Source organism: Sarcophilus harrisii, chromosome 3 (assembly GCF_902635505.1).
Source record: "Sarcophilus harrisii chromosome 3, mSarHar1.11, whole genome shotgun sequence".
Taxonomy (NCBI): domain Eukaryota; kingdom Metazoa; phylum Chordata; class Mammalia; order Dasyuromorphia; family Dasyuridae; genus Sarcophilus; species Sarcophilus harrisii.
In genome coordinates, this window is record NC_045428.1 from 520,687,698 (window position 1) to 520,706,787 (window position 19,090).

Below are 19,090 nucleotides of genomic sequence, written 5' to 3' on the forward strand. Positions count from 1 at the left end.
GAGAATGAATGGATAGCAACAGCTGTAATGGCCAGTGTAATCTGAAACAACATCTTGTCCTATCTCCAAAATTCCTATCCCCTACCTTGGGGGCTAAGTACCCTTTGATCCAGCAGTGTCTCTACTGGGCCTTATCCCAAGAGATCATAAAAGGGGAGAAAGGACCCACATGTGCAAAAATGTTTGCAGCAGCTCTTTTTGTGGTGGCAAAGAACTGGAAAATGAGAAGATGTCCATCAATTGGGGAATGGCTGAATAAGTTATGGTACATAAATGAAATAAAATACTATTGTTCTATAAGAAATGATCATCAAGCTGATTTCAGAAAAGCCTGGAAAGACTTACATGAACTGATGCTGAATGAAGGAAACAGAACCAGGAGAACATTGTACACAATAACAGCAAGACTGTGTGATAATCAATTATGATAGACTTAGCTCTTCTTAGTAATGCAGTGATCTAAGACAATTTCAATAGATTTGGGACAGAAAATACCATCTACATCAAGAAGGAGAATTATGAAGACTGAATGCAGATCAAAGGATACTATTTTCAACTTTTATTGTTGTTGTTTGCTTTTTTTTTTCTCATGGTTTTTCCCTTTTATTCTGATTTCTCTTTTCCCACGTGACTCACATGTAAATATGTTAAAAATGACTATATGTGTATAACCTAGATCATATTGCTTGCTGTCTTGGGAAGAGGGAACATAAGGTAGGGAGGTAAAAAAAAATTTGGAACTCAAAATCTTATAAAAATGAATGTTGAAAACTATCTTTACATGTAATTAGAAAAATAAAATCCTAGTGAAAGTAAAAAAACCCAACAAGCCAAAGAACAATATAACAAATATGTGAGAGGTAAATAATGATAATCAATGGAAGACTGTAGAATTTAGTACTAAATGAGTTCCTAATAACAGTTCAACAAAATGTCGTGATAAAGGAAATTATGCAGGAGTATGCCTTTTCAAACATAACTAATGTAGACAGGATTTATAAAAAATCAAGAGGGATGGCTAGTCATGTTCAATCAGACTTTTACCATTTTTATTTGTTATGTTTCAGGAGATATGTTATTGTATTGTATTAAAAGAACAATGTATGAATCCATTTATGTTATTTCATAACTATCATATGAAAAAGAGTAAGGACACTGAACTTTATTAAAAGAAATCAAGCAACATAGCAAACATGTCTCAAGGGAGCAGAATATTCTGATCTAACCTGGGAACGTGCTCCAGAAGAAAGAGAACGCTTGGCTTCCATGTGGCTTTGTTTCTGTGCAATCCCTGAAGGAAAAATGCATAGTAAACATCAGCACTCTTCATGTTTCATGGAACCAGTCAGAGTAAAACCATGCCATTCTTAACTAAAACAGCAGAGTGATCAAATTCAGCTCAAAAGTGGAGAAAAGAGGAAAGTGCTAGGAGAAAAAAATCTCAGATTTGAGCAAAGGAATACATAGTACTTCAAGTCTGAAACATATGGACTATAACTATTCTGAAACCACTCTTTATCCCTCCAATAAATCCTCATTATATACTCTAAAGAAAGCACTTCCAATCTTAACTTTAGGGAATGTGCCTCTTGTCTCTGAGAGGAGACTTGAACTACAGGTGCAAACAGGCCTATTTTCAAACCCAGGAAATGTGTTGATTTGCTATGTTTGACTGCATTTATTTGTTACAAAAGAGGATTTGGTGGGATGGGTGGGTTGGAGTCATTATAAAGTGAGTGATTTTTTTTTTTAAAGAAAAAGTTTATCAAAATATTTTAAAAGAATTTTTAAAAAAACAGCATTTGGGATAAAGGAAGTTTTTCAGTCTTACCAAAAAACTGGAACAAAGATTTTTTCATTTCAGAATTTTCTTTCTATGGACAAGGAAAATAAATTTTACAATTTGATGAACTACTATTGTCATTATTGTTATGTTCCTTGCAACTGGAAAATCTAAATGTGTTCTCATTTAAGAGACAAATTTTGCAAGTCAGAAAATAAAGATGGAATGAATGAATGAAGAGAATGAATGAGTAGCAATGACTGTAATAGGCAGTGTAATCTGAAACAGCACCTTGTCCTATCTCCAAAATTCCTTTTCCCTACTTTGTGGGCAATATCAGAATGGGTTCTTTAGAAAAATACTTGCTATTTACATATTAAAGAACAAATATAATTGCAAACCAAAAAAGTTTTATTGGAATTTTGAGATTATACAGGTAAGTTCCCACATTTATAGATTAATTACATGAAATACTATTCATTTCTCAAAAGGCAAAGTAAAGCCAATTATGTTGGTTTCCTAATATGCTAAGTTGTTATAGTCCAAATTTTGAATACCAAAGCCAGAAAATTCAATATGATAGATCTCATAATAATTAGTCCTCTATTTGCAATATAATACACAGAAAAAACCCATTAATCTAAAGAAATACATATTATGGCATTATTTCAGCTAATTATGTATGTAACCTATGGAACCCTACTTGACAGTATTTGCTTTTTTCAGCTAAAAAGGTATAAACTTAGAAATTAAGATGCAATTGCAGGTGAAGTCTCATGATTGCTATTACTGAGCTAAATGGAAAAGTATTGGCGTGGTATGGTCCATGGGTCAGGAAGAGTCAAATGTGACTGAACAGTAACAATTACAAAACAAAAGCTTGACCTTTAGGCAAGTTTCTCCAGAATGTAGGTAAATGGTGAAGTTACAAGGATAAAGAACTTAGACTCACACAGAGTGAGAAAGTAATAAATATCTGTCATCTTAAGTCTTAAGAATAGAATTAAATTCAAACCCTTAGTCACTCTTCTGGGAATGAATTCTGTACCTAGTGGGATGGATTTTCAAGTAATAGATAAATGATCTATCACTAGGTCCACACAAGGCTTTTCATGTTGGTGGGTCAGAATTTCTGCTCCCCGACACAGACTTTGAGAATACAGGGTCACCTCTACACCACTACACTGGAGGAGGCTTCAGTGGAAACATAAAACTTATGCTACTGATACTTAAAACATACCCCTGCTAACAAGTAAATTTGTCTAGGTTTAATTCACCTAATGTGAATCCACTAATCTACTTCAAATGTATTGATATTCAAGTTTAAGTATCCTGGTTTTTAACTATTCCTATTACTTTGGTCTATACCTCCTCTGCAAATACTTGGTCTTGTCCAGCTGTTCTTCCTGTTTTTGTACTTTTAAGATCCACTCCTATTCCTTCATTTGGCACAACAGACATAGCAGCTCCAATCTTATCATTGGAGAAAATACTTTGTTAATATAAATAGTGGCAGATATTTTCCATTTTTCTGGCTTAACTGGTTTTCTCTCCAAGATTTTTGAAATTTTGTTTTTTCCTCCCTGCTTCTTACTCTTTTATGAGACGATAGCATTCGTCATCCTTGAACATCTTTCTTGGTAAGATTTTTACAAACATGTTTAAATTTTAAACTGATATTTACATAGGTTGCCATATGTCTTCTTTGGCAAAGAAATCCAACATATATTGGCAAAGGCAATTTCTTAGCACTTTTGGGTCTCCTGGTTTTGGCACTGATTTAAATGAATAATAATAGCTACATGCCAGGCACTGCACTCAGCGCTTTACAATTTATTATTTTATTTGATCCTGACAGCGACTCTGAGAGGCGGGGCTATTATTATCTCTACTTTACAGATGAGGAAACTGAGGCAAACAGGATAAGTGAACTGCCCAGAATCATCTAGCTAGTAAGTGTTTAAGGCTGAATTCCTGATTCCAGACCTCACACTTTATCCCCTGGGTCACCTAGCTGTCCCAAGAATCCTTAAATTTCCTTAGGAAGTTGGTAATTTCCTTAGGAATTGGTGACAGCTTGTTATTCTATCAATTTCTCATCTTTCAACATTCTAGTAAGTTTTAAAGATAGATTCCAAATAAATTATTTAATAGTAAATACTGACAACCAAGTACATACCTGAATACTTTTAAAACCTTAGAGCCTACTCTTTATCCATTTGTAGTCTTGTTCCTTCTCTGCCCTTGGGAAGTTGTCTTCCTGATCAAGGTTAATGTGGTTGAAAATACTGTTAGAGTAGAAAAGAACAGTTTCACAATTTCAACAAAGCATCATTAATTGGGGAAAGCTATAGTTACAAGGTCATATTGCAGCTGCACTTACTAAAATTAGAGCATTAGCCAGGACTACCAACCTACACAAGCAAAAAAATTAAAAATTCCACAAAAGACAAAAAACTCAAAACAGTTACATCACTTTAACAAAAGTTCCAGGGAAGGTCTCAAAATAAATGAGTGTCAAAAATATGTATAAATTACATTACATTTTGAAGGAAGTTAAGTATTTTAATACCAAAAAAAATTCTAAGTTTTGCTTAAAAGTTTTATTCAATGTATTTTGAATTTACATTTTAGCTGCTGCTAAAATCCAATTCTGACCCCTCCATGGGTGTCAGTTCGCAAAAACTTTGCCAAGATCTGGCAGGTCCCACTAGGCTGGAAAGGCAAATGCCAACCTCCTTCTGTTGTCTGGAGTTCAGTGTAGTTAACTTTGGAGTTATTATTCTGGTCACAGGGTGAAGAAATTACCTCAGCTATAATTCCTGAATAAAACATAGAAAGGTTATCATTTACCTCAATGAAGGTTGCATCCCCAATGATGAAATCATAGACTCTTAAAGTATGTAAATTTAGCTATTAAACTATCCTTGGATTTTCAAAGTGTTTAATAAAACCAGGGTTTCTGAATTATTTATTATCTCATTTGATACTGCTTTTAAGATTCCTATATCTGCAAATAAAAAGCTATGCTCCAAGTCATTTTCAAGTTGTTGTTTTTTTTTTTTTAACAAAGAAAATGGCATGAATTATGATACAGAATGTTGTTATATATCAAGTCAGATTTTTGAAATGTTACTTAGTTTTGCCAAATTGTTGTTTACTTTTTTCTTTGTTATAAAAGATTGCTTCTTGGGAAGGGGGGAGGAAGGGGTACATTGGGAAATGTGAACAATGTAAAACCAAAAGGTGTCAGATAAGTAATTGTTTTGTTGTGGTAGTGGTTGTTTTAATTGTGCAGGAAGAGGCAACCAGACATAGTAGATAGAGAATAGTCTTGGAATCAGGAAGCTGTGAGACTAAGCACTGTCTCAGCACATCCTAGTTGTATGACCCTGGCAAGGCCCTTTTAACCGTGTCCCAGGAAACTTTCTGAGACTTATGAGATGCAGAGAAGCTGCTGAACTTCCATAGAGAAAGTTTCTCACCAAGCATGCCCTACACTAATGAAATAATAATCATAAAATCATGGGTAGTATACCTCATGAGGGTTTTTTATTTTTATAATATTTTATTTATAATATAGTTTATTATTGTATAATCTATTGAATATAATTTATATTTTATAATATATAATTTTATTTTTATAGTAAAAATGCTTCCTATTTCATCATATTTTTTTAAATTACATGATTAAAACATGATATAAATGCTTTTGTTGAATAATAATAAACATTTGTTAAATTGGGTTAGGGTGTTACTTTTCTTTTTTCAATTTACATAGTGCTTCTCATAACAATAATAACAATCACAATTACAAAACATATTTACAAAGTCTTCTTTAATTCCTTCCCTTCCCAAAATTCAATGACACTATGATTCTATACATAGAGCATTTCTGCCAGAGAAAAGGAAAAAAAAGAATTTGGTTATTCTAAATATTTCCTAGTTAAATATTTCAAAACTGGACACTAATTTTACATACCAAGAATTGTATTAACTGGTAATTTATACTAACTTGGTGGTAGAAGCTAAGTGCTTGTGTGTGTGTGTGTGTGTGTGTGTGAGAGAGAGAGAGAGAGACAGAGACAGAGACAGAGACAAAGACAAAGACAGAGAGAGTAAAAAAGAGAGGCCATTTTTAAGCTCAGGTCTTTTTGACTCTAGATCCAGTTTACCACCTAGTTGCTAGATGACCTCTAAAGTTTGATCTAGTTCTGAATGTATGATTCTAATTTGATAGATGATATGAAATAAGCAACAATTAATTTGACATATTAGAATAGCACAAAATTACCCCTTTCTCTGATTCATTTTAAGAAAAAATAATTCAGAAGTACTGCAGTTTCATAGAGAGCTTGCATAACTACTGTTTTCAAATAGAGCAAAAGAAACTTTTTTACACAGGGCGGGAAGGGAAGAATGACATTTTAATTAACAAGATTGGAAGTGCCACCACTTTATCCTACCAAATCTAGTACAAATTCCTCTAACTCCCAGGGATACTTAACAAATGCCCTATATGCTAATGCCATAGAAGTAGCTCTCTAACATGATAGCCTAAATGTAATCTATAATTGTTAAATCAGTTATCTGCTAAACAGAATGCCATGCCATTCTATATATATCCAAGTTATAGTTTAACATCTAAACATTACATCAGGAGCTTACTGCAAAAAGTGATTTTGTTCTGGGAGACATGATTTGACCCATAGCTGGTAGAGCAGTAGAGTGATTATGCTTCATGAAGCATTTTCATATCTGCTTTCTCATCTGATCCAAATCTATATAATAACAAATTATTAATGATGAAAGTGGGCCTGATATGGGCATTGCAACACAAAAGCCAACCATGAGAAATGTTGGCCAGAGCCTATCTATTCTTTGAACAGGGCCTCTGGTTGTTGTGTATGAGAAGAGGCATCTGATCCCTGGTTCTAAAAGTCCCACTTAAAAGATTCAAAGACTACTTGGATTTCCACCAAAAAGGATTTAGGATTATACAAACATCCAATTAGAACAATCTTTTAAATGATAATTACTACTTTGTTGTATTCCTGAACCCAGCAGTGCTGTGCTCCAATAGTGTAATATCCAATTTACCTTTGCTTTGAGGTACAGAACCCCCTCCCCAATCTCATATATTTCTTTTTCTTAACATACTTTTCTCAGATACACTCCTGTCCCACTGGTGTGTGAGAGGGTGGGCAAGGAGAATCACAGCCCTAAATAAAACAGGCTGCTCTTTAAGTCCTGCAATCAACAGAGCCAGGCCACTGGAGCTCACAACAGGGAAGCTGCCAAATAATCTCTCCTTTTTCTTTTTGGCCAGAGCGAGGGTTTCATTGGTTTAAAAACAAAACAAAACAATAAAGACTGGCTCCTGCTCTGCAATTTTAGTCTGAAAGGAGTTGCCTAGGATACGGGGACATGCCTAGGGTCACAGAGCCTGTATATACAGGAAGAGGAGGAGGATCTTAAAGCCAGATCTTCCTGAATCTGAGTCTAGCACTCTAGCTAATCTTTCCTTTTTAAAGTAAATAATACACTGAATAAACAGCAGGTTAAATTCTTTGATAATCCTTCTGACCTGGATCAAACTGGCTGTGAGTAGCTAAGGCTGTGTCTCAATGTGGGAAAAAGGAGATCACCCACGTCTATTAGAATTATGAGACAGGACCTTCTACGCCATGGGATCAACAAGACAAAACTAAATTTTTTCTCTGATCCTTACAACCTCTTAAAACTCTCCAAAATATTAATTATGCATAAGAGGTAAAGAAATTAAAGTTGACTCCATAACTCAAAACACCAAGAACTCTTAACAAGATAACCTTAATGAATCAGCAGCAATGAAGGTTATTCCATAGCCCTAACATACTCCAGCACCTTCTCTCTTCTTAGTCCTTATATTATGGTAGGTCTGCACAAGATGGACTGTAGGCTTGTGGTGTGGGTTTCACTCAGCAACTGTTGCTGTTTAGTCATTTGGGTTCTGTCCAATTCTTAGTGACCCACTTTGAGTTTTCTTGGCAAAAATACTAGAGTAGTTTGTCAGTTCCTTCTCCAGCTTATTTTACAAATGACAAACTGAGGCAAACAGCATTAAGTGACTTGCCCAGGGTCATGCTGCTAGTAAATGAAGCTGGATTTAAACTCAGGAAGATGAGTCTTCCTGACTCTAGGAGGGCACTCTATCCCCAGCATCACCTAGCTTCCCATTCAGCAATTCCCTTGATACAATTCCTAGTCTCTGCCTAATCCCTCACTCCACCATTCTGTGATAACAAAAACAGAATTTAATTCTGATGTTCAAACTTCCTCTTATCTTCTTTCCCCTCCCAGTAATAGGAGATGGAAAGTGGAAGCTTGCTTTTGCCTAGAGCAGCAGCGCTCAGCCTGAGAACTGAGAGAAATTTGGGCTATGGCATCAGAAGGGAGAAGGGAATAAGGACAATATGCCTGAAAGAAGGGGGACTGGCATCTATTAAAGGCCAGTTTTGTCCCCCCAAAAGTTCCCTGGGGAATAGGGACAGAGACTGGTAAAAACAAAACAAAACAGAATTCCCTTGCAAGGGAAGAAACAGACAGCTTTAAAGTTCAGCCCCTAGTAGATCTACCATCAAAAGGAAATGAGTCAGAACATAAGTAATAGGGGAATTAAAGGGAAAAAAAGACTGAAATTATTACAGCTTTCAGGAAGAAGAAAACTCAATCAAATACTCTGAGCACAAGCAGATAGATCAACAGGTAAGAAATTAATAATATAAAGGAAGACAAAATCCAGGGCACCTAAACAAGTCCAAATATTTCTGAATAAATATTTCAATTAAAGAAAAATGAATCAAATAGGAGGAGGGAGAAAATTTTGTGCATTTCCAAGAGAGCATGGAACAGCACCAAGATTTTCCTGAATAGTTCAAGAGAAAAATAAGAATCATGAAGACATAATTTGTGGCCTGCTTGGCAGAAATAATTACCAGTACAGAAAATTTTTAATCCAAGGTGATGAATCTTTAAAAAAAAAAAAAAGAGAGAGAGAGAGAGAGAAAGAGAGAGAGAACAACTCAAATATGCTTAAGTGAAGGATGATGCAAGAAAAAAAGCAAAAAATAAAAATATTATTACCTCTTAACAAGCAAAACATTGATCTCAAAGACAGAATGGGCAGAAACAACTTAAGGATCAAAGGTTTCCCAGAAGAATGTAAGAAGTCAAAAATCCATGATACAAGAGAAAATTGATCAGGTCTTTTGAATTCAGAAATGAAACTTAATCAAAAGAATTCAAAGATCACCTCTCAAAAACAAAATAAAAACATATGCTGCAAATTAAGACACAAAGGGATTAAACTGAACAATTTCAATGACAAATGACAAATTTTATCAGCAATCAGTAGAAAATTCTTCAATATAAAGGAAGTGCAAATAACACAAAACTATTCTATACCCTCCAAAAACTACAAAAGCAATGGAATAATATGTTCTGAAGAGCAAAAGGAACTTAAAAAGAAACATAAAGTGACAATCTACTAGAACTAGAAGGAAACTTAAGAGACCTTCTAATCAATCTCCCCCAACCCCAACAACCCTGTCTGGAAAGAACAGGGGTATTATAAGCCTTGTTTTAAAGAAAGGAAGTAAGGCTCTGAAAGGTTAAGGGAATTGTGGCTGGTCACAAGGTAAAAACCCTGATCTTTATAACTCTAAACCCTAGGCTTATACTTCTATGCTATACTGCAAAGAAATAGGGAGAAAGAAAGCAAAACAAAAATTGAGGAGAGCAGAGTCCAGTTCAGCTGGAATCTAGAAAGTACAGTATGCATAGTGAGAGATTGTAATGACAAATATAGATTGGAACTAGGTGATAATAAGACCTCAGATCCCTTGTCTTGCATAAAAGGACAACCATTCCCTTTTCCAAGGTAAAAATCATCACGTGCACTCTCGATACCCTATCATCTGTGTGTGTGTGTGTCTATCTGTCTGTCTGTCTCTCTCTTTCTCCCTCCCTCCCTGCCTCCCTCTCTCTCCCACTTCTCTCTCCTTCCCCCCTTCCCATCTCTCTCCTTTTATTGCTCCTTCCCTTTTTTCTTCTTATTTCCTGTCCCTATCTCTTTCCCTCCTTCTTTCTCCCTCCCCCTTGCTCCATTTCTTCCCTCTTTCTCCCTTCCCTCTCCCTCCCCACGTCTTATATACCTTTAATCTTTCTCTACCAATTGGATCCTTCCCATCTGCCTACCAATATCCCCATTCTCCTTTATCCTAAAAAACCCTTAAAACAAAAAACCTCACTTGATTAGTCAATCACACTGTCATTCTCTATCTCTTTTCTTCAAGTCTAAAACCTCTTGAGAAAAATCTTCTACAACAGGTGCTCCCACTTATTATTCTATATCTACCTCTAAATCCTTTGTGATGTCTTCCACCTCATCATTCCACTGAAACTTCTCTTTCCCAAGTAATCAGTGATCTCATAATTGCCAAATTTAATGTCCTTTCTTGAACTTCATCCTTATTGACTTCTCAGCAGACTATCTCACTGTCAATCATCTTCTCTCCCAGATACTCTCTCTTTTCAGGCTTTCATGATCTTATTCTTTCTTGGTTCTCCTCTCACCTGTCAAACAACTCCTTTCTCAATCTTCTTTGCAAGTTATTATTTCAATTCATAAGCACTAAGAATGGGTATTCCTCAAGCCTCAATACTAGGCTTTCTCATTCACTTCAGGATTATCTCTCTTGGTGATCTCACTGGCTCTTCGGACTTCAACTAACATTTTTATGCAAATGATTCCCAGATCTATATATCCAGAATTAATCTCCCTACTGAGTTTTCCTCCCAGGGTCACTAAAATCCTCTAGGAGATTTCAAACTGGAGGTCCCTCAGGCATTTCAAACTCCAAACAAATCCAAACAGAAGTCATTCTCTTTCCCCTAAAACTGTCCTTCCCAATTTTCCAATTATTACTTGATGGCACTATCATCCTTGAAGCCACTCAGGATCATAACCTCAGTGTAATCCCCACTTGCACTCACCCCGTATATTCAATCTGTTGTCAGTTCTTGTCAGTTTTACCTCCACAACACCTCTTGTATAGATCCTAGTCCCTTTTCTCAGAGTCATCACCCTAGTACATATAGGCTCTCATCACCTCTCACCTAAAAGAATTGCTCTCATTGCCTCAAGCCTCTCCACACATTAATCTACTATTGATTCAAGTATCAAAGATTTCCTAAAACAGAGGTCTAACTCCACCATCTTCCCCTGTCTCCCAAACAAAATTAATAGCAGAGGTGCTCTATTACCTCCAAGTGAAATATTAAAAATTGTTTGGCAATTCAAGCCTTTTACAATCTGGTTCCTTTCTGATTTTGTGGTTTTATTCCCCTTCAAATATTCTGTGATTGATAGGTTAGTAGGCAGGTAGACAGAGAGGCTGATAGATCATTTATTAAATGCTTGCCATAAACTAGGCTCAGCAGAAAGGGTTAGGGAAAGATACACTCGTTGGCCCTCAAGAATTCTAAATTCCAGTAAGGTCCTGGAGGGAAGGCCACCCAAAAGCAGAAAAGTGAGGAGAGTTGTGAAGTAGCCTAACTAAGGAGCAGGCAGGGCAATGGAAGGGAGGTCTGGGTCCCTAAAGGATAAGACAAGAGCTGCTCTATCAGAGCAGAGGGAACCAAAGAGGGGTGGAGACCAGGTTATCATTTGAGAGGAGGGAGAAGCAGAGCAAGTGGATCCAGCTGCTCTTTAATATTCCATTTCCGGACAATTCATTTGCCCTTGTGCCTCCCTCCTTAGCTAATTTCCAGCTTCCTGGCTTCCTTCAAGATTCAACTTAAGTCCCATCATGTGCAGGATTCTCATTCTCTTCCACTGTTAGCCCTTTCCCTCTAAGATTATCTTCCATATATATCTTCTGTACACAAGATGGCATAAAGTCTCTCGATTACAATTCAAGGTTCCTGAAACCACATTTTTGCTTTCTTTTGTATCCCTGGTACTTAGCATAGTGATCAGCAAGGTTAAATGACTTGCCTAATGGTGGAAGCAAGGTCTACCTGGCTTTAGATCAACTTCACAGAGGCAAGAACTCAAATGTAGGAGGAGATGCTATTATTATGCCCACTTTGCAGATAAAGAAGCTAAGACTCAGAGAAGTAAGTGACTTAGTAATCAGTGAGTGGATTGAGCCAGGTTTTGAATGCAGATTTTTTCCCACTACAAATGTAGCACTCTATTAATACCAAAAGGGGGAAACACACAGCCAATAATAGGCTGCCCACAATGTTCCTAAATGAGGGATAAGCTAGATTAAAATGTTATTGGGAAATATTTACTAAAATAGATAAAAATGCAATAAACATTTACGTTTCAAAACTAATTCAATATGCAGCCTGCAGAGATCCTTATTTATGGTTTAATGGCTCCTATTTCTACTTAAGTTTGACCCCAATGTATTACATCACACTGGTACGTAGTATGAACAAGATAACTAATTAATTACATAGTCTTTTCTGACACTGACATAAAACCATCAGCAATACCATCCTCAAATTATAAAGGTAAAAGAAAATAGAGCAAGCATGTTGTAGTGGAGAGAGCAATACTTGAAGCCATAAAGTTCTGCTTCTGACTATGTGACTCTGGGCAAATTAATGACTTCTCATTGTTTGTGGCAATTCTATAAGACTATAAAGTTGCACAGAAAGTGTCCACTCACTGATTGAAGGGATTTCTTCACTTTTAAGTTCCCTACAGCAATGAAATCACAGATCTATTCCTATCCTTGCAAGAAAATAAGATGATATGCAACCAAACTTTCAACCAGCCTAAAAGAACCTAGAATGTGGGTTCCATTTAAAAAAATCTCCCAATTCTTTTTGGAAAGTGTAAAGAGCTGAAACTCTGAGTTGATGCATTGAGGTCGGACAACCAAGCACTTAAGGCTAATTATCGATTGGACAATACTCTATTATCATATGCTTGGAAAATAGCCCTTCCCACTATTCTGTGCTAGTTCAATCTTTTGGTGTATACAAAGAATTGTGGGAAGGATTTGGAGGTGGAGTAAGACAAGCCAGAGTTACTTTGGCAATAGATGAAGAGAAGGAAGGTCGTGGAGATCCTGCATCCATCCGATTCACTTCTACCCCTAAAGATCAAGAAAAAAGACCAAGGACTTTTGTTTATCCTGACTCTGGTTGATTCTGGGGTATTCAGGGTGATAACTCGGTCTTCACAGAAAGTATAGAACATGGAGAGAAGCTCTAAATATAAGGAAAACAGAGATACTGTGGGATTCAAGGAAAATATGCAACAATGACCTAATATCAGAAGAGACCCCCTACAAAAAAAAGAGGGGCAATCTATAACAGGGTACTTTATTTGAGAGAAAATTTGAATACTGTGAGAGAAACAGACAGAATAAACTTTGTGGCAGCCTTCAATGAAATGAGAAAGTCAAAGTTAGCCTTGAAAGATAAGCTATAAATGGAAGATAACCAGAAGAGCTCAAAATTGTGATAAGGTAGGAGGAAAGCCATTAGTAGCCTTGAGCAAGCCTCCAACTCCTTCTTTTCCCAAGCAAAGGGGGAAGGGTTAAGATTTTAACCACAACAGTAAGAGTTCCTCTTCACTTGAATGACAGGGCACAGCCAAAACATTTAATGGGGTTTGGAATCTCCAGTTACTGAAAGCTAGATGGGTAGGGCTGATTCTCTCTCCAGGGAATGCATCTCATTAAGCCCCAGACAATAAACAGCCAGAACAAAGTCACCAGCTCACCTCTAACTCACAGCAGTACCTGGGTATATATAACTTTAGGTCGAGAAATAACAGAGAAACTAAGGTTGGAAGGGGTTCTCCTGTCTTTCTGGGATAGTTGGGGCTTTGATGGGATAACTCAGGCACCAAACTTGCCAAATGGCAGCAACACACTGTTATATTCCCTGAGGAAGGCTGGCATAATTGGCTTCCAGCCTGTCAGTCATAGTAGAACAAGGGCTTCATGGAATTTCAGTACCTCTCCAGGGTGCTGGGATTTTTTTTAGTTCACCAAACAACTTATCTGACCTTCCTCAGACTGAGATTCTCTTAATGTGATCAGGTGCTCCAGGCTTGGAGGGCTTCCCTTTTTCAAATCTCCTTTGTATTTTAGGGAATATTGACCACTGGAAGAAGTTTACTACCTAACTTCAGCCAGAACAGAATTAAAATTTACAACATTAGTAAGGTGCCCAAATGCAACAAGATCTTTACTGAATAATTTGCATATTCGTTCCTTTTCTAAATATTGACTATCTCCTATTTGTTAGGTAGCCTTTGGTTGTATTTACTAGATTAGTGAAATATATATCTATTTCAATATGATATACATATATGTATATATGTTGTGATATGGGAGCCACCTGCCAGTAGCTGCTGGAGGTCTAACTCAGACCTATAGAATGGATCTCTTCATGTGAGGATGATGATGATACAAGGAGACTGAGAGGCAGTTGCCTTTATATGTGTGCAGTGATATAATCATAACCTAGCCTTCTTTTTCAAACACTAAGTACTAGTACTTTTTCCCCACTAAAAATCCTGGACAACATGTACTTATTAGATGACCCTTTATCTAAGATTAAAGACATGTTAAAGATACGTTCCAATACTGAATTAACATGGAAAAATATTATTATACTTTCAAATTCCTGGACACAGATTTTCACATTAATGGAATAGGTTTAGCCAGGTGAACTAGACACCTGCTCTGACTAATGAATGCTAACAGGATCATAGCGGTCTTACAGCGAAGGAAATTGACTCTCCCTTGCAGAAATGGCAAGATAACTACTCTTCTGAAGGCAGTCTCATGTGGCAGTCTATTTTCAGCCTCTAAAACTAACCCTTGTTGTCAGCAACTTTGCTAACTCCCTTCCTGATATCAAATCTCCCCTTTCCTGGATCCTTTTATGATTTGTAGTCATGAAACTCCACTAAAACTTAGTGAGTTTAAATATATATATATCAATATATCTGGGGCCATTTTAATTTTAGAGAGGTGATGAAATAAAAAACAGATCATATTCTTCTGAGGGATGTGAACAAAAGAGTCTATATGTCCTCTAATCTGATTGCTGCAGACCAATAGTTTTTTTATATCTGAGAAACCCAACTGATGTGACAAATACAATTCACTGCCAAAATTTTTCGTTCTGTTAGTATGTTTCAATCTAAGCAATCCTTAATTATGAATTGAATTATGGCTTGGTACATAGCTCCTCTCGTTCTATCTATGGGTGACACTTGTAAAAGAACTTGTTAAATGAAATTTACAAATATCAATAAAACACCAATATCAAGACAAGTAATGATCAGTTCTTCCCCTATTGAATTTCAAATCTAGTGAAGTTTTTTCTTCTTCTATATATAAACTTCACTAGTCACCCAAATATTTGTAATGTCCAAAATATACATTTAAAAGTAATCCGAAAGAGAAGGAAATAATCTCTATCATTATTCAAATTAGAATTTAAAGTGCAGCATTTTGTTTCCAATAGTTTATCCTGAGAATTTATAGAGGACTGCAGGTGTAGAACTACAAGAGACTTTGGAGATAATCTAGTCTGACCCATTCATTTTTTTTAAATGAGGAAACTGAGTTTATGGGAAGTTAAGTGACTTTCAAAGTCAGATGGGCTTAAGCAGTAAAAGTCTGAGAGCTGATTCCAAGTCCATTCGACTCCAGATCTAGTATGGTTTTTCATTTCAAATATGCTATCCCTGTTCTCTGTAGTTACCTATTAGTCAGCTAGTTACCTGGCCCTTTCCACTTCATTGTATGAACCAAAGCTGAATTATTAAACCCTGAATGACTGAAGCTCTAGTATCTAAAAATCCATGCTATGGACAGCAGTGACAGTTGCTATAGTAGGCCTGTTAAGCCCTTCTCTAGCTTCTATCCTCCTCCAGGAAAAAATTACTGAAGCATGAGAACATTTTCCATGAATTACAGAGCAGGGCATTTAGTTTTAAAAAACCACTTCCCATGATGCTCAGGTATCTTCTTTCTAATGTGCAAAATCTTTTCTTTTTTTTCCTTAGGGTATTGAGCCTAAACTATTCTTTCAAATATTTTCACTTCAAATGTTTCACAAAACATTTTTACTTCAAATTTTTTCACAAATGTTTGGAGGGGGCTTGCTTTGCCACCTTCAAAAGCATGAGAACTGACATCACATAGCTGAAACTCAAGACTTTAGAATCAGAGATGTTTAACTTTTATTCTTTATCAAGAAATATGATTTCTGAGTAGGATATATTACATTGTACTATATAGAGTAGAATTAAACTATACTATTCCACTACACACCATTCTATACCTTCCCTACTGAGAATAAAGTAAAGAAGTAGCTCTAGATTACAAACAGTGCTCCAGGGTATTGCTGCCCTAACACAAGAGGTACTTTTTACAACAAATTAAATTAAGATTTACATAAATTATTCAGCTCAAAGGATAGCTCAGTTACAAAGACACACAATAAAATTACACGTTATGAAATTGTAAAATAATAACATTGAAGTGTTAAGAAAAAGAAAAGCCTTCTGTATTACTAAAGTGAATAAGATTTGCATTACAATGTAGCAGTTCAAGATTACAAAATTGCACTCCAATTGGAATATCATTCTAACTCAAAGTTAAGAAAATTTTGCAAACAACGAAAGCCACCGTTCATGTACTGAACCCATCCCCAAAACTGGCTAGGCAAGCAAGGTACAGGCCGCTGGAAAGTTTGCAGATTTGAAGTTCTGCACTTCCAGGGCCGAGGGGGATCTCAGAAAACATCTGACATCCTTTTTCTGGAAGAAATAGAAATTAGGTTTGATCTCTGCACAGTTTCCAATCAGTCTTTCGTAGCTTGTTCTCACTATTCCCCTAATGTCACTGGATGCCAGAGCCAATGGAAGAAGTACTTAAAAAGCACAGCAAAGAGCAAAGACGGCACGCGGGGACAGTTCTTAAGAGAAGACGTGTAAACAAGGAGGGAAGGCGGGAGCGGGGGGGGGGGGCAGAGAGAAAAGAACGTGGAGGGGACGGAGGCACTGACCTGAACTTGAACAGAGAGCGAGGTTGGCGAAAGGAAAACATAGGGACATGCCGGGGGGTAGGAAGTAGGCGGGGGAGGGGCGGAACCCCACGTCAATCTCCCTATTCTTAGACGTTAAAAAAGCCCCATAGCCAATCCCGTCCCAGATCAGCCCAGACTCCGCCCCTCTGGGAAGCAGTGGGAGATCAAGGAGATTCCCGGCGTCCGCACCCGCGTCCCGCCCCGCCCCCATCCCGGTCCCCGGAGTTTTATGGCGATTGGCACCGCAGTGGCGCGCGTGCGCGCGCGTCCCCTCCCGCGGAGCGGGCTCGCGCACGCCGGCGGCGACGTTTCCCTGCCTGCTGGCCTTTAGTGGGGAGCGGTCGGGTAGCGCGGGCCAGCGCGGCGGAGTGGCTCTTGTCTTGTCTTCTACGTCGCCGCCGCCCCTCAGCTCGGCGGGAGCTGGGCTCGCGCCCCTGAAAAAAGGGGGGAGGGCAGGGCCGGCACCCTCTTCTCCCGCCCCAATAAGGGAACCCTGAGCAGCGTCCACGCCGGCCGCCCCACCCCCGGCCCGGCCCGGCCCGGCCCCGCGCCTCTTACCTTCCCGGGACGCGTCCTGGAGTTGGCGCCTCCCCTTGTTCTTCCCCGGCTCTCGGCGGGAGGGCGCCTCAGATTCCCAAGGAGGGGAGGGGAAACGGGCCGCCCGCTATGATGGCACAGGAGCCTCCCCGCCCCCTCCTCCCCTTCCCCTTCCCCCTCGGTTACTTCTCAGCCCGGAAAGAAAGGCGCCTGTTGGGCGGGGGTCGCGCTCTCGTCCCGGGTACCCCGAGTCTCCCCCCCACCTTTAGAAAACTGGGGCCGTGGGCTCCCGCTGCTGGTCCTCGAAGAGCTGAACCCAGCATCGGCTGTCCCGTGCAGGAAAGGAGGGCGAAGGCGGAGTGGAAGTGGAGGACTTTTCTCCAGACTCCTTCCCGCCTCTTCTCCCCCCTCTCCTCCCGAAAGCACACGCACCTTCCCGCTCCGGGATCGGTGGCGCCCCCTTTCTCCGGGAGCCGAGGTCATTCCCGCCGGACTCTGCTCCTGCTTGTAGTCCATCGCTCGGGTGCTGGAGCGGCCGGCCGGCCCGCGTCCGCCCTGGGCCTAGGGAAAAGCACGCGGGAGGGCGCCCGCCTCGGGGCGCTCCGTGGCCCCAGCGGCGTGGGGACGGCGGCTGCTGCGGGCTGTGCTTTTAACTCGAGTAAGGTCACCCTTCTTCCACTGCCCCAGCGCTCTCAGTCCCCGGACTTAATGAAAATGAACATTTGTTCATTGCTGCTGGTGCTTTTAGGTTTCTTAAAGGACTATAGCCCAAGGTCAGAAGACAAACGAGAATTGAGACTGCAGTCCTCTAGGTCTGGAGCCAGGGAGACTCTTCTATGGGACCCTATCTGCCTCAGTTTGATCTGTGGAAAATCATTTGGAGAAGGAAATAGCAAACCCCTCCATTAACTCCAAGAAAATGCCAAATGGGGTCTCAGAGTCAGACGGAACTGAAAAACCAGTAGACGGATAAGCTTGGTGGTGTTGGCTCTATAATTGAAGATAGTTTTTGTAACCCTCCAAATTGCCTACTTGGGTTTTTATGAATACTTGTATTATTATCATAGGGGTAAAGGAGGAATGCATTTTATGTGTTTCCACTCCCAAAAAAATAGAGGTCCTCACTTAAACTTTGAGTGTATTTTGGAAGTTGTTTGGGCATTACTGTTAGGTGTGTAATAAAAGAGGCACATCCAAAATACTTGAAGCAGCTAGAGAATTGGAAGAAACTAAAAAACGTTGAAGAAGGAAAGCTCAAAAATTTTTGATACTGTATCCCCAACAGTGGCTAGTTAATATTGCAGACAATGGTAGTCAAGTTTGGGCAAATTTACTTTTGAAGTTACTCTGAGGAGTAACTGGAGATTTAGTTCATTTGTACTTGGTATTTTGTATCCTTGATTTCAATTGCTAGGTCCCTCCACTGAAATTTGCCATAACTCACTTTCCTCCTGGAGCATAAATTAGGAATTCCTTCTACCAGAGCAGAATATGAAGATAAAGTGTCAAAGTTTCTGGGCTTTCAAACTTTTCTTGTTCTTCTGGAGTCCTCCAATTGTTTCTAGTACTTTAGATGTACCTCTGCTTACTGTACACTCAACAGGCCTGTAACAACTTTCAAAACTACATTAAAAGAGTGAGTCTCATCTTAAA

The 19,090-nt window shown here is 38.7% G+C and overlaps 1 protein-coding gene across 13 annotated transcripts in view; it reads right to left on the reverse strand.

Moving 5' to 3' along the window:
- RCBTB2 (RCC1 and BTB domain containing protein 2) overlaps positions 1-17,931 on the reverse strand; it is a 49,539-nt gene extending 31,608 nt beyond the window's left edge. For 2 of the 13 annotated variants that reach the window (XM_031961935.1, XM_031961936.1), the window contains exons 1-4: positions 16,880-17,421; positions 3,963-4,071; positions 1,832-1,874; positions 1,227-1,291 (exon numbers count right to left, since the gene is read on the reverse strand). In XM_031961935.1, the coding sequence (XP_031817795.1) occupies positions 1,227-1,291; positions 1,832-1,859 (93 nt within the window). In that variant the 5' untranslated portion in view covers positions 1,860-1,874; positions 3,963-4,071; positions 16,880-17,421. The other 11 variants (XR_004233281.1, XM_012545284.3, XM_031961931.1 and 8 more) reach the window with 11 other exon arrangements.
- Positions 17,932-19,090: the final 1,159 nt, after the last annotated feature.